The sequence below is a fragment of the Sarcophilus harrisii genome, chromosome 2 (genome assembly GCF_902635505.1).
Source record: "Sarcophilus harrisii chromosome 2, mSarHar1.11, whole genome shotgun sequence".
Taxonomy (NCBI): Eukaryota; Metazoa; Chordata; class Mammalia; order Dasyuromorphia; family Dasyuridae; genus Sarcophilus; species Sarcophilus harrisii.
The window spans coordinates 421,483,401-421,496,313 of NC_045427.1; the positions used below are offsets into that span (position 1 = coordinate 421,483,401).

Sequence of the window (12,913 nt, forward strand, 5' to 3'; positions counted from 1 at the left end):
ACCAACCATGTGCCACAGACTGTACTATGCTCTCTGGAAGAAAGATTCCCTGCTTTTATAAGATTTTGATATTGTATTGGAGGAAACACATGTATATACTGAAGTATATATAGGGGGGAAAAGCAACAAAATAAATACAAAGTAATTAAGGAGAAAGGGTTTCTAGGGATCCACAAAAAGTGTATGTAGATAAAAGTACTTTGGGTACTTGAACTTTTGAGAATATTGAAGGAAATAAGGGATTCTAATACATGATTAATTGTTACTATTTAATAATAGGCTAATTCCTCCTATGCTTTTGTTCTCATCTCCTGTTACCTGCTTCCTTCTTCAGTGGTCATTCTTTTAAATCACATAATTATCATTAATATTCATTACTTGCCTAGCTTTCTATGGTTAGCAAACTCACCATAAACCTTTATCTCATTCCTTGCACTATTTGAATATTGTTCCTCTGTATACTCATACTAATTGTCTAATTGGTATTTTTTGAACATTAACTGATTAGAATGTTTTTTTCTAAAATATTGAGGCTTGTTTTTTGAAATCCTTGCTTTTTCCACTGATATTCTGGAATCATTTACTCATCCATTAAACTCCCTTCCTCTTATCCTACAACTTTAGCCATATTCTTTCTGAATCCCTTTTCTGATTTTTGTGGATAATAGAATTTGTTTAAACTATATAATAATTCTTTTCCTTCTTTCAACCACTTCTCTTTCATCAGCCTTTTTTCCACATTCAAAGTATAATACTAGTTTTATGATTGAATGTTTAAGCATTTACAAAAAACTTCAGGCAGAAACAGGGATGTAAATATGTATTGCTATTGTTTAATATTGCTTTGCCACATCTTTATGGTATTCTTTAAAATATAAAGTCCTGGTGGGCTTCATTGGCTTCAGCAGATGTGTGAACATGATTTTTAAAAATGAGTATTGTTCTTAGAATTTCTAAAAAGATTTGTGTTATTTATTGGATGTTTTGCCGCCTTGGGGAGGGAGGGGGTGAGCGGGAAGGAGAAAAAAAAATGAAACAAGTTTTGCCAGGGTGAATGTTGAAAACTGCTTGTGTTTTGAAAATAAGAAGCTTTATGTAAAAAAAAAGTCATGTATTGAGTTATTAATATATCCTTTTTCATTTTTATATAGAATCAAGATTTGTTTACTTCAACTCAGAGTAAAGAATTTGACCCTCTTGGACCTCTACCACCTGGATGGGGTAAGAATAATTCAAATTGTGTTTCAATTAGAGAAAAGTAAGAGTTTGAAAAAAAAGTTGCTGATTCTTTATGGCTATTACTTAGCTTTTGCTTTAATTAAAGTTACTTTTAAAAATGTAATCTAATATCCTTAATTTAATTCAACAGAGCAGTGTATTAAATAATGAAATACTAAATTGAGATGACATAGTCCATACCTTAGAAAAATTCAAGATTATTGAAGACAGACACATAAAGGTATAAGAAAGCAATTTTTAAAAATTTTGTATGTTTACAACAAAACCAAATAGGAAAAAAAAATGACCAGTTCAAGAAAGAATATTTAATAGTAGAAGAAATATATTCACTAGTGTCTATCTTTTCTTTGCTTCCTTGTAGGTTGTTCTTTTGTTCTCTGCTGTGCACTTTTTAAACTTTTATTCTTTTTTTCCCCTTTCATACTCACCTTTCCCCAAGTATGCTATAGTTAAGCATAAATGAATTTTTATACGTACATGTATGGAGAGAGAGAGAGAGAGAAATACATATAACACACCCCTGCATTACCCCCTCCCCCACACACCAAGTGTATATATATTCACAACCACCCACAGACCCACAATCATATATCTATATATACACAAATACATATCTACTTATACTCAGACACATACATGTTTACATATGCATAAATGTATGTATGTATAAAATAATATTCACCTGACATTTGATTTGACCTTTAAATTTTTCTAAAATCAAGGAATTACCAGCTGTACTTTTTTTCTAGTAAATTCTATTCCTGATCTTTGTTGTAGTGTTTATGTACATCTATTCTTTCCTAACCCTGCTAACTCTTCCGCTTTAATTCTGCTGGCCTTGCTATCACTTAACTTCCCACCACTCAGAGATCCCTGCCTTGTCTTTTTCTGCTACCCAGTTTGGTTGAAAGAAAAGTCCTGAAAATCTGCAAAGTTCATTGAATGCCCATTTTTTTCATTTAATATTATGGATAATTTTGCTAGATATATTTTTGGCCACAGGCCTAGTTCTTTTGTTTACCAGTATATATGATTCTAGGACTTAGGGTCTTTTATTGTGGCTGCAGTTAAGTCCTGAACAGTTCTAATTGTAGCTCCAGTCTATTTGGATTGTTACATTTTTTTTCTTGTTTCTTGTAAAATTTTTATTTTGATCTGGGTGGTTTTGAAATTTGGCAATAATATTACTGTGTGTTTTCCACAAAGGATCTTTTTGAGGTTGTGATGGGTAGATTTTTTTTATTTCTACTTTCCCTTAATGTTCTATCACTCCAGTGTAATTTTCTTGGATAATTTCATGCCTTATTTTGTCAAGGTTCTTTTTTGGATCACATCTTTCAGATAGTTGAATTATTCTTAGATTTTCTCTTTTTGAGGTATTCTTCAGAACTGTTATTTTTCTTAACAAGATTTTTCACATTTTGTTCTATATTTTCATTCTTTGCATTCTGTTTGTTATTTCTTGGTCTTTTTTTAGCTTCAGTGGCTTCCCCTTGCCCAGTTTTCAAAGAGTTATTTTCTTCTTTAAGACTGTATTTTCTTTTCTAGTTGGTTAATTTTTTTTTTTCATAATTTTCTTGTTTTCCTTGGGTGATTTTTCTAAAAATAAATTTTTCCTTAGTGTGTTTCATTTGAGTTTTAAATTCTTTTTTGAGTTCTATAAATTTTCTCTGGACAAGGAGTCATTTATCTTTGGGGTAGAAGAAGCTTTTTTTTTTTTTTTTTTTTTTTTACTTCAGTGACGTCCTCTAAAGATGAACTCCAGGTTTTCCCTATTTCCATAGTAAGTATATGTGGTTATATGGTATAAGGACCCCTAATCATAGGGTGGGGAAATGGTGCCTCTAGCTTCAGTTCTCCCCTTTTTCCTGGAACCCCAAATCAAAAGCTCCACCCTGCTGCAAGTGCCCATAGCCAGCAGCATCCCTGTCTCACTGTCTCTGCACTCCCCAGATGTGCTGGTTTCTTCTTGCCCAGGGCCCTGTGTCTGCAGCCCAGCTGAGCCTAGTGTTCTTAATCAGTTCTAATCAGTCTTCTGTATCTCCTGTATTTTGCAGTTTCAAGAGATAAAAGCAGGGGTCCTCAAACTTTTTAAATAGGGGGCCAGTTCACTATCCCTCAGACTGTTGGAGGGCCAGACTATAGTAAAAACAAAAACTTTGTTTTGTGGGCCTTTAAATAAAGAAACTTCATAGCCCTGGGTGAGGGGGAATAAATGTCCTCAACTGCTGCATCTGCCTCGCAGGCCATAGTTTGAGGACCCCTGGGTAAAAGCTTCTGTGGTTGCTGCTAAGGGTCTGTCAAACAACCCCCCAGTTTCCCACTTAATATTTCCATGGAGCTATTCTTGAGGTGTTTGCACTTCAGATGGGTTAATCTTTGGTCTGGGTTCTTTCTTCAGGTCTCCTTGGTTTGTCAACAGAACTACTATTCTACTCCAAGTCTTCTTGATTTTTCAACAGTCTGTGTTCGTTCTGAGGCACACATTTGTGCAATTTATGAGGGAAATCTGGAGAGCTTGAAATTTACTTATCTACTCTGCCATTTTCCTAGTACTTTTTTTTTTTTTTTTAATAGCCTTTTATTTACAGGATATATACATGGGTAACTTTACAGCATTAACAATTGCCAAATCTCTTGTTCCAATTTTTCACCTCTTACCCCCCCCCCCACCCCCTCCCCTAAATGGCAGGATGACCAGTAGATGTTAAATATAATAAAATATAACTTAGATACACAATAAGTATACATGACCAAAACATTATTTTGCTGTACAAAAAGAATCAGACTCTGAATTATTGTACAATTAGCTTGTGAAGGAAATCAAAGATGCAGGTGTGCATAAATATAGGGTTTAGAATTCAATGTAATGGTTTTAGTCATCTCCCAGAGTTCTTTTTCTGGGTATAGCTAGTTCAGTTCATTACTGCTCCATTAGAAATGATTTGGTTGATCTCGTTGCTGAGGATGGCCTGATCCATCAGAACTGGTCATCATCTAGTATTGTTGTTGAAGTATATAATGATCTCCTGGTCCTGCTCATTTCACTCAGCATCAGTTCGTGTAAGTCTCTCCAGGCCTTTCTGAAATCATCCTGTTGGTCATTTCTTACAGAACAGTAATATTCCATAATTTTCATATACCACAATTTATTCAGCCATTCTCCAACTGATGGACATCCATTCAGTTTCCAGTTTCTAGCCACTACAAAAAGGGCTGCCACAAACATTCGTGCACATACAGGTCCCTTTCCCTTCTTTATAATCTCTTTGGGATATAATCCCAGTAGTAACACTGCTGGATCAAAGGGTATGCACAGTTTGATAACTTTTTGAGCATAGTTCCAAACTACTCTCCAAAATGGTTGGATTCGTTCACAACTCCACCAACAATGAATTCCTAGTACTTTTAATAAGTACTTTTTTATAAGCAATTTATAAGTACTTTTTTTTTTTTTTTTTTTTTTTTGCTTAGACTTGTGATTTCATTGATGTAAGAAATTTACTCTTATTTCAGATCAGCATCTTCTTTGCAACACACAGTTTCAGAAAGTTGCTAGGTCATGGACAACTTAAGTGATTTAATCAGTTACACATTCTATTTGTTTTAGAAGCAGGACTTGAACTCAGTTCTTTTTGACTGCTTTTTGTATACTCTGGAGCTTTTCTAGAAGTATAAGGTACAAATAAATTGATGTGTTAGGTCTAAGGAGAAAAGGTAATTACTGACTGAGAATAATAAAGGAAGTCTTCATGAAAGTGGTATTTCAGAAATTTTGAAAAATTAAAAAATATATTGAAAATTGAAAGAAAGAACAATAAATTTAGGGGCTAGTTTTATTTTTTGATTTTTTTTTTATTACAACTTTTTATTTTCAAACATATGTATGGATAATTTTTCAACATTGACATTTGCAAAACCTTGTGTTTCAGATTTTTCCCTCCTTTTCCCCACCTCCTCCCTTGATAGCAAGTAATCCAATATATGTTAAATATGTAAAATCCAATATAAGTATACATCTTTATATAACTATCTTTGCTGCACAAGGAAAATCAGATCAAAAAGAAAAAAAATAAGAAAACAAACAACAAAAAAAACAGTGAAAATGCTATATTGTGAACCACGCTCAGTTCCCAATAGTCCAATACATGTTAAATATGTTGAAGTACATGTTAAATCCAATATATGTATACATATTTATACAGTTATCTTGCTGCACAAGAAAAATCAGATCAAGAAGGAAGGAAAAGAAAAACTGAGAAAGAAAACTGCAAGTAAATAACAACATTTAGAGTGAGAATGCTATGTTGGGTCCACACTCTGTTCCCATGGTCCTCCCTCTGGGTGTAGATGGCTCTCTTCATCACTGAACAAGTAGAACTAGTTTGAATCCTCTCATTGTTGAAGAGAACCACGCTCATCAGAATTGATAATTATATTGTATTGTTGTTGAAATGTATAATGATCTCCTGATTCTGCTCATTTCACTTAGCATCAATTCATGTAGGTCTCTCCAGGCCTCTCTGAAATCATCCTGCTGGTCATTTCTTATAGAACAATAATATTCCATAATATTCATATACCACAATTTACTCAGCCATTCTCCAGTTGATGGGCATCCATTCAGTTTCCAATTTCTTGCCATCATACAAAAAGGGCTGCCACAAACATTTTTACATGAGTATCCCTTTCCCATCTTTAAGATCTCTTTGGGATATAATCCCAGTAGAAACACTGCTGGATCAAAGTTTTTGCACCATTTAATAACTTTTTGAGCTTAGTTCCAAATTGCTCTCCAGAATGGTTGGATCTTTTCACAATTACACCAACAATATATTAGTGTCTCAGTTTTCCTACATTCCCTCCAGCATTTGTCATTAATATTTTTCCGTCATCCTAGCCAATCTGAGAGGTGGGTAGTGGTATCTTAGAATTTGCATTTCTCTGATCAAGTGATTTGGAGCACCTTTTCATGTGACTACAAATAGCTTCAATTTCTTTACGGGAAAATACCTTTGACCATTTATCAATTGGAGAATGGCTTGAACTATTATGAATTTAAGTCAGTTCTCTATATACTTTAGAAATGAGGCCATTATCAGATCCTTTGAATGTAAAAATGTTTTTCTAGTTTATTGCTTCCCTTCTAATCATGTCTGCATTAGTTTTGTTTGTACAAAACCTTTTTAACTTAATGTAATCAAAATTATCTATTTTGTGATGAATAATGATCCTCTAGTTCTTCTTTGGTCACAAATTCCTTCCTCCACCAAGTCTGAGAGGTAAACTATCCTGTGTTCTAATTTGTTTATAATATCATCCTCTATGTCTAGAATCAATCTATGTCATGAATCCATTTCCATCTTATCTTTGTATATGGTGTTAGATGTACCACAAGTTATTTAGCCATTCTCCAACTGATGGGCATCCACTCAGTTTCCAATTTATTGCTACTACAAAAAGAGCTGCCACAAACATTTTTGCACTTGTGGGTCCCTTTCCTTCTTTTATGATCTCTTTAGGATATAAGCCCCATAGAAGCATTGCTGGATCAAAGGGTATGCACAGTTGGATAATCTTTGGGCATAGTTCCAAATTAGTCTCCAAAATCATTGAATCTGTTCACAACTCTACCAACAATGTAAATAGTTTATTCTTGTTTGGTCAGTTATCATTTTTAATTATTACCATTTAATGTTTATTTTAAGCTATATTTATACTTCACATTTCTACCAAACTATGGAGTTTTCATTTGAATAGCAATCATTTCTACTTTGGCCAGAAACTCTGACAATCTTCCTCTTCACAGATTTCATCAAGAAAGCTTAAAAGTCCTCTGTTTTATTGAAGTACCTTTTTAGAATTATACTCCGGTTTGTTGAGTAAGTTATTCTTGTCTGGTAAGTCCATATATTTGCCTTCTGGAATGTCATATTCCAAGTTGCCTGCACATTGATTAGAATGGCTGACACATCATATATGATTCAGTCTTGAGTTTGATTCTTTTGTATTTGAAATCTTATTTTCTGACTACTTGAAGTATTTTTTATTTTGACCTGGGAGTTCTGGATTTTGGCTATGTGTCATGGAGTTTTCATTTTAGAGTTTTCTATCAGGAAATGGCTAGTGGATTCTTTTCCTTCTGGTTTTAAGTTGGGGCAGTTTTTCTTTTTAAGATTTCTTGAAATTTTAAAAAGGCTCTTTTTTTTTTAATCATGATTTTCAGATAGTTCAGTGATTCTTAATTCAGTTATTTTCTTGATGTTACCTTACTCTCTCCTCTTCCCTCCTTTTCTTGTTGACTCATAGAGTCATTGCTTTTATCTTATTCTAATTTTCAGAGCAAGTGTTGCTTGGGCAGGATTTATACCTCAGATGCTAAGCTATTTTCCATTTCTAGTTCTTTTATAGCTCTCATTTTTTTTTCTAGTTTTTTTCCTCAAGTGCTCTCATTTTATTTATAAAAATTTTTACTTTTTTTAGACTCTTGCTTTATTTTCTCTTCCAAAAATTCTTGTTGAGTCGCTCAAAATGGTTTTCTCTGATGCATATAAATATTTTGAAACCATTCTCTTCTGTATTTGTATCTTGAGCATCCCTGCTACAATAATAGCTCATTATAGTGAGTCCTCTTTTGTTTGTTTGCCTATATTTCCATCCTACTTTTTGACTTCTAGAGAAAAGGATTACGCTAATCCTATTGCAGACTTCTTAAGATTTTGAGTGTGGTATTTTTCAGAATCTTAAGGTCAGGCTAGGGATTCAGAGGCTTTCAATGATCCTAAAAGGGTCTGCTCTAGGGCATTCCTAGCAATAGTTATCTAAACTCAGCCCCTGCAGCCAGTTGGACTGTTCTGGTTCAGTGACAAAACTGTAGACTCTCCTTTGGTCTGGGGTTTGTGTCTTAGTTATCCTTCCGTAGACTAAGCTAAACGCTGACACTGAGATCCTCCTCTGCTCCTCAGGTCTGATTCATCTTCCTATTGTGGCAGCTGGCTCTGAGCTGTCTTCTTTCTTCATTTACCAGGCAAGATCTCCCCATCTGGGAATGCTGCTCCATGAGGGGTCTTTTCTCAGTCTGCTTGCATCTGGCATTTGCTTCTGGGTTGTGGAGCTGTTTCAGCCCTCCCTGTTTGCAGTTCCCCAGTATGTAGAGATCTGGGTCTAGGCCTCCATATGCATTGATGTTCATCCTTCCCCTGGTGCTACAGCATTTTGTGAAACTTTCCTAGTCTATTGTCATGTCAGCTGGCCAGCTTGGCTCTTTTCTAGACTTCATCATCAGGTTTTGATGGTGGTGCATTCTCGAGATTTGGCTGGTAGAATTTTGTCAGGGAACTCAGCTGCACTACTTCCTGCTGCTCCACTGGTTTGGCTTTGACGGTTTGCTTCCCCTTGCTCTTAGCCACCAGTGTTTTTTTCCTTGCCTTTTTGTTAACTTCCCTTCTTCCTGCTAAAACTGATAACATGTCCTGACATGTTGACCCAACCCCAATCTTGGGCTGTTCAGGTATCAACACCATCAGCATTCTACCCTCTTGTCTTTTTTGCAGGGTGTTTATTTTTAGGTTGCCTGTTCTTATAATTGAAGTGTTTCCTAAATAAGAATATCATCATCCTGTTTGTCTGCCAAAAGGCTGTCACATGAATCTGTGATACATACCTTTCATTCTTTTTTTTATTTTTATTTTTTTTATTTTTTTTATTTTTTTTATTTTTTTAATTTTTTTTTTAATTTTTTTTTTTATTTTACCTTTCATTCCTTTTATCCTGAAGATCTAGATCTAGGGCAAGTCAAACCCTAATACTGACATATAGGGTGACATTTAGGATTCCAACTGACAATGCCTATATAAGTATTATGATTCTTTTAGAAAATGTTCTGTTGATGCTTTTTCTTTCATCACTGTTATTTCTTAATCCTTACCCCAAATTAAATCTTAATATTTTTTACTTTGTCTTTCAGCTTTAAGCATTTTACATCTTAACATTATTTTAGTGTTGTGTTCATCCTTCATTTTTCTACCTGTTCATCCTCCTATAAGACAGCCTTAAATGCTAAATAGTTTACCAAAGCTTTCCCAATGGTGTGTGAATCAAATAGAAAGGATCCTCTGCAGATGCATATATTGACTTAGAAAACCAAAAGTTAACATTATCTGTATTATATACCTATATATTTATGCTTATTTTGTTAAACATTTCTCGATTACATTTTAATCTGCTTCAGGCCTCTGAAGTGGGTTTGATACTTCTTGCCTTAGACCCATGAATTTTTTAATCTTAGCTACACAACTGTATTACTAGGCTGGTAAAAAAATTTTTCTCATTTTCATGTTTGTTGGAAGTTTTTTTTTTTTTTTTTAGAATGACAAGAAACTTTTCACGGTTTTATTTATTGAATTGGAAAATATTTTCATTATGCAATTCAGTTTTTTTTGTAATTTTCAGCATTATTCATACCATGATTTTTGACAATAAGAAATCAACTATATTTTCACCAAATTATTTAATCTCGTTTGATTTTTTTTTATTTGAAAACTTTCTTGTGATATCAGTTTATAGAAGTTTTCTTCTTATAATTTCATAACCACAATATACATGAAAATCAAACTTAATTATAATTCTTTCTTTGACACCCTAATCTGTATTTTGGGTCTAGGTATCCAGTAAAGGAGATCTGGGCTAACAAAACATTTGTAGTATTAACCTTTACCCTTTAAAAGGAGAGTTTTTTGGGAGGAGAAAATGATGGAATAATAAACAGAAATTTATGTAGTGCTTTAAGGTTTGCAAAATTCTCAACTTACACACTCATTTGAGCCTTATGTTCATTATCTTCTTACTGAGAACAGTGTTTGCAAATATAAATTTCATGGTGGTAGTGAGTTTTAAAATCAGAAATTTTTGCTTAGAATTTCTCTAAATTGATTTGTGAAATTTTGGTTAAAATAAGTACTTTCTAGCACCTGGGCTTCTTCAACTTATGATAGCTTTAGTAATGTATATCTTCTTCACTGGCCCTGGAACTAGTCCTTAGAGAAAGTATGGCCCAAATAAAAACTAATAGGTTTATTATTATTATTATTTATTTATTTGTTTGTTGTGCTGGGGCAATTGGAGTTAAGTGACTTGCCCAGGGTTATACACTAGGAAGTGTTCCGTGTCTGAGCCCAGATTTGAAATCAGGTTCTCCTGACTTCAGGGCTGGTGTTCTCTGTACTGCACCAACTAGCTGCCCCTAGTAGGTATATTATTATGTTAGAATTCCTTCTTTCATTGTGAAATTTGTTTCTAAGGATTTTTGATTTCGCGTCTGTTCCATATTATATATAACTATTTCTGAGAATGGGTAAAAGTAAGTAGCATGTTAGTTATCTTCATCAGTACTCTTCATTATCTTCATTCTTGTTTGTAGCCATGAAGTTGGTGTGAGAAGCAGAATTAAACAGTATTATACAATTCTATTTCGACAAAAAAAAAAAGTATTATTTTTACCTATGGCACAGGCTCTAGACAACATAGTTCTAATGTTAAAATAGCATGAAAATAGTAGAAGGATCCTTGAATTAAGAGGAAGGAAATGGTGATAATTTCTGCTTAACTTCTGTGTAGTCCTTCTAACTGTTAAAACATTCACTGCCTGTGACTCATTTGGCTTCTTAACCTGGAACAGCACCTTTCTTCCACTGCTAGATTCCTTCTGGGGCCTCTATTTTGGGGAAAGGCTCGGGCCAATTATATTTTATTCCTTTCCAGAGTTAACACATTTCACCATCATACCTTAATCCTGTACCTACCCTTTTTGCATTCCTTCTTGATGTTTTCTTCCCATTAGACTATATAAACTCTTTGAGGGCAGGAATTGTGTTTTATAGTTGGGGTTTTTGTTTGTTTGTTTTGCTTACCATTTGTATTCTCAGTGCATAGCAGTTTCTGGCACATAGTTTAAATGTTGGTTTCCTTCCCAAATGCCTCAGTTTTGCTTTACTATGTGGCTGACATCTTTTGTCAAGTTACTTCAATTTTTTAAAAGCCACATTTTCCTCAGGTGCTATATGTTTGATTTTGTTAGAAAATTACTAGTTTACCTCTCAGACTTTTGGAGGAGGAGGGAATTTGTGACCAAAGAACTAGAGATGATTGTTGATCACAAAATAGAAAATTTTGATTATATTGTTAAAAAGTTTTTGTACATACAAAACTAATGCAGCCAAGATTAGAAGGGAAGCAATAAACTGGGAAAACATTTTTATAGTCAAAGGTGATAAAGGCCTCATTTCCAAAATATATGATTGACTAATTTATGAGAAATCAAGCCATTCTCTAATTGATAAATGGTCAAAGGATATGAACAGACAATTCTCAGATGAAGAAAATTGAAACTATTTCTAGCCATATGAAAAGGTGCTCCAAATCATTAATAATCAGAGAAATGCAAATTAAGACAACTCTGAGATACCACTACACACCTGTCAGATTGGCTAGAATGACAGGGAAAGATAATGCGGAATGTTGGAGGAGATGTGGGACAACTGGGACACTGATGCATTGTTGGTGGAATTGTGAATACATCCAGCTATTCTGGAGAGCAATTTGGAGCTATGCTCAAAAAGTTATCAAACTGTGCATACCGTTTGATCCAGCAGTATTACTACTGAGTTTATATCCCAAAGAGATTTTAAAGGGAAAGGGATCCACATGTGCAAAAATGTTTGTGGCAGCCCTCTTTGTAGTGACCAGAAACCAGAAACAGAGTGGATTCCCATCAATTGGAGAATTGTTGAAATATAATTGTTTTGTAAGAAATGATCAGTGAGATGATTTCAGAAAGGCCTGGAAAGACTTACATGAACTGATGCTGAGTGAAATGAGCAGGACCAAGAGATCATCATGTACTTCAATAACAATACGATATGATGATCAGTTCTAATAATGGATGTGGCCATCTTCAACAATGAGATGAACCAAATCAGTTCCAATAGAGCAGTAATGAACTGAACCAGTTACAACCAGCGAAAGAACTCTGGGAGACGACTATGAACCACTACATAGAATTGCCAATCCCTCTATTTTTGTCCGCCTGCATTTTTGATTTCCTTCACAGGTTAATTGTACACTGTTTTAAAGAATGATTATTTTTGTACAGCAATATAACTGTATGGACATGTATGCATACATTGTATTTAACATACTTTAATATGTTTAACATCTACTGGTTATCCTGCCATCTAGGGGAGGGGGTGGGAGGAAGGAGGGGAAAAATTGGAACAAAAGGTTTTGCAATTGTTAATGCTGAAAAATTATCCATGCATATATCTTGTAAATAAAAAGCTATAATTTAAAAAAAAAAAATGACAGGAAAAGATAATGACAAATGTTGCAGGGGATGTGGGAAAACTGGGACATTGATACATTGTTGGTGGAATTGGGAACAGATCCAACCATTCTGGAGAGCAGTTTGGAAATATGCTCAAAAAGTTAACAAACTGTGTATACGCTTTTATCCAGTAGTATTACTGCTGGGCTCATATCCCAAAGAGATCTTAAAGGAGGCAAAGGAACCCACATATTCATTCATGGTCAACTAGAAGATCTCTGCTGTTTTCCCAAGAACTTGTTTATATTTTTTTTTTCTTATCGTGAAGGTTACATAGTGGTGCAGGCTCTCTCA

At 34.2% G+C, this 12,913-nt stretch overlaps 1 protein-coding gene across 4 annotated transcripts in view; it reads left to right on the forward strand.

Moving 5' to 3' along the window:
• Positions 1 to 12,913, forward strand: part of ITCH (itchy E3 ubiquitin protein ligase) — a 148,491-nt gene that overhangs the window by 91,458 nt on the left and 44,120 nt on the right. For all 4 annotated transcript variants that reach the window (XM_023506927.2, XM_031953881.1, XM_031953879.1 and 1 more), the window contains one exon: positions 1,152 to 1,221. In XM_023506927.2, coding sequence (XP_023362695.1) covers positions 1,152 to 1,221 — 70 coding nt within the window. The remainder of the gene's footprint in view (positions 1 to 1,151; positions 1,222 to 12,913) is intronic.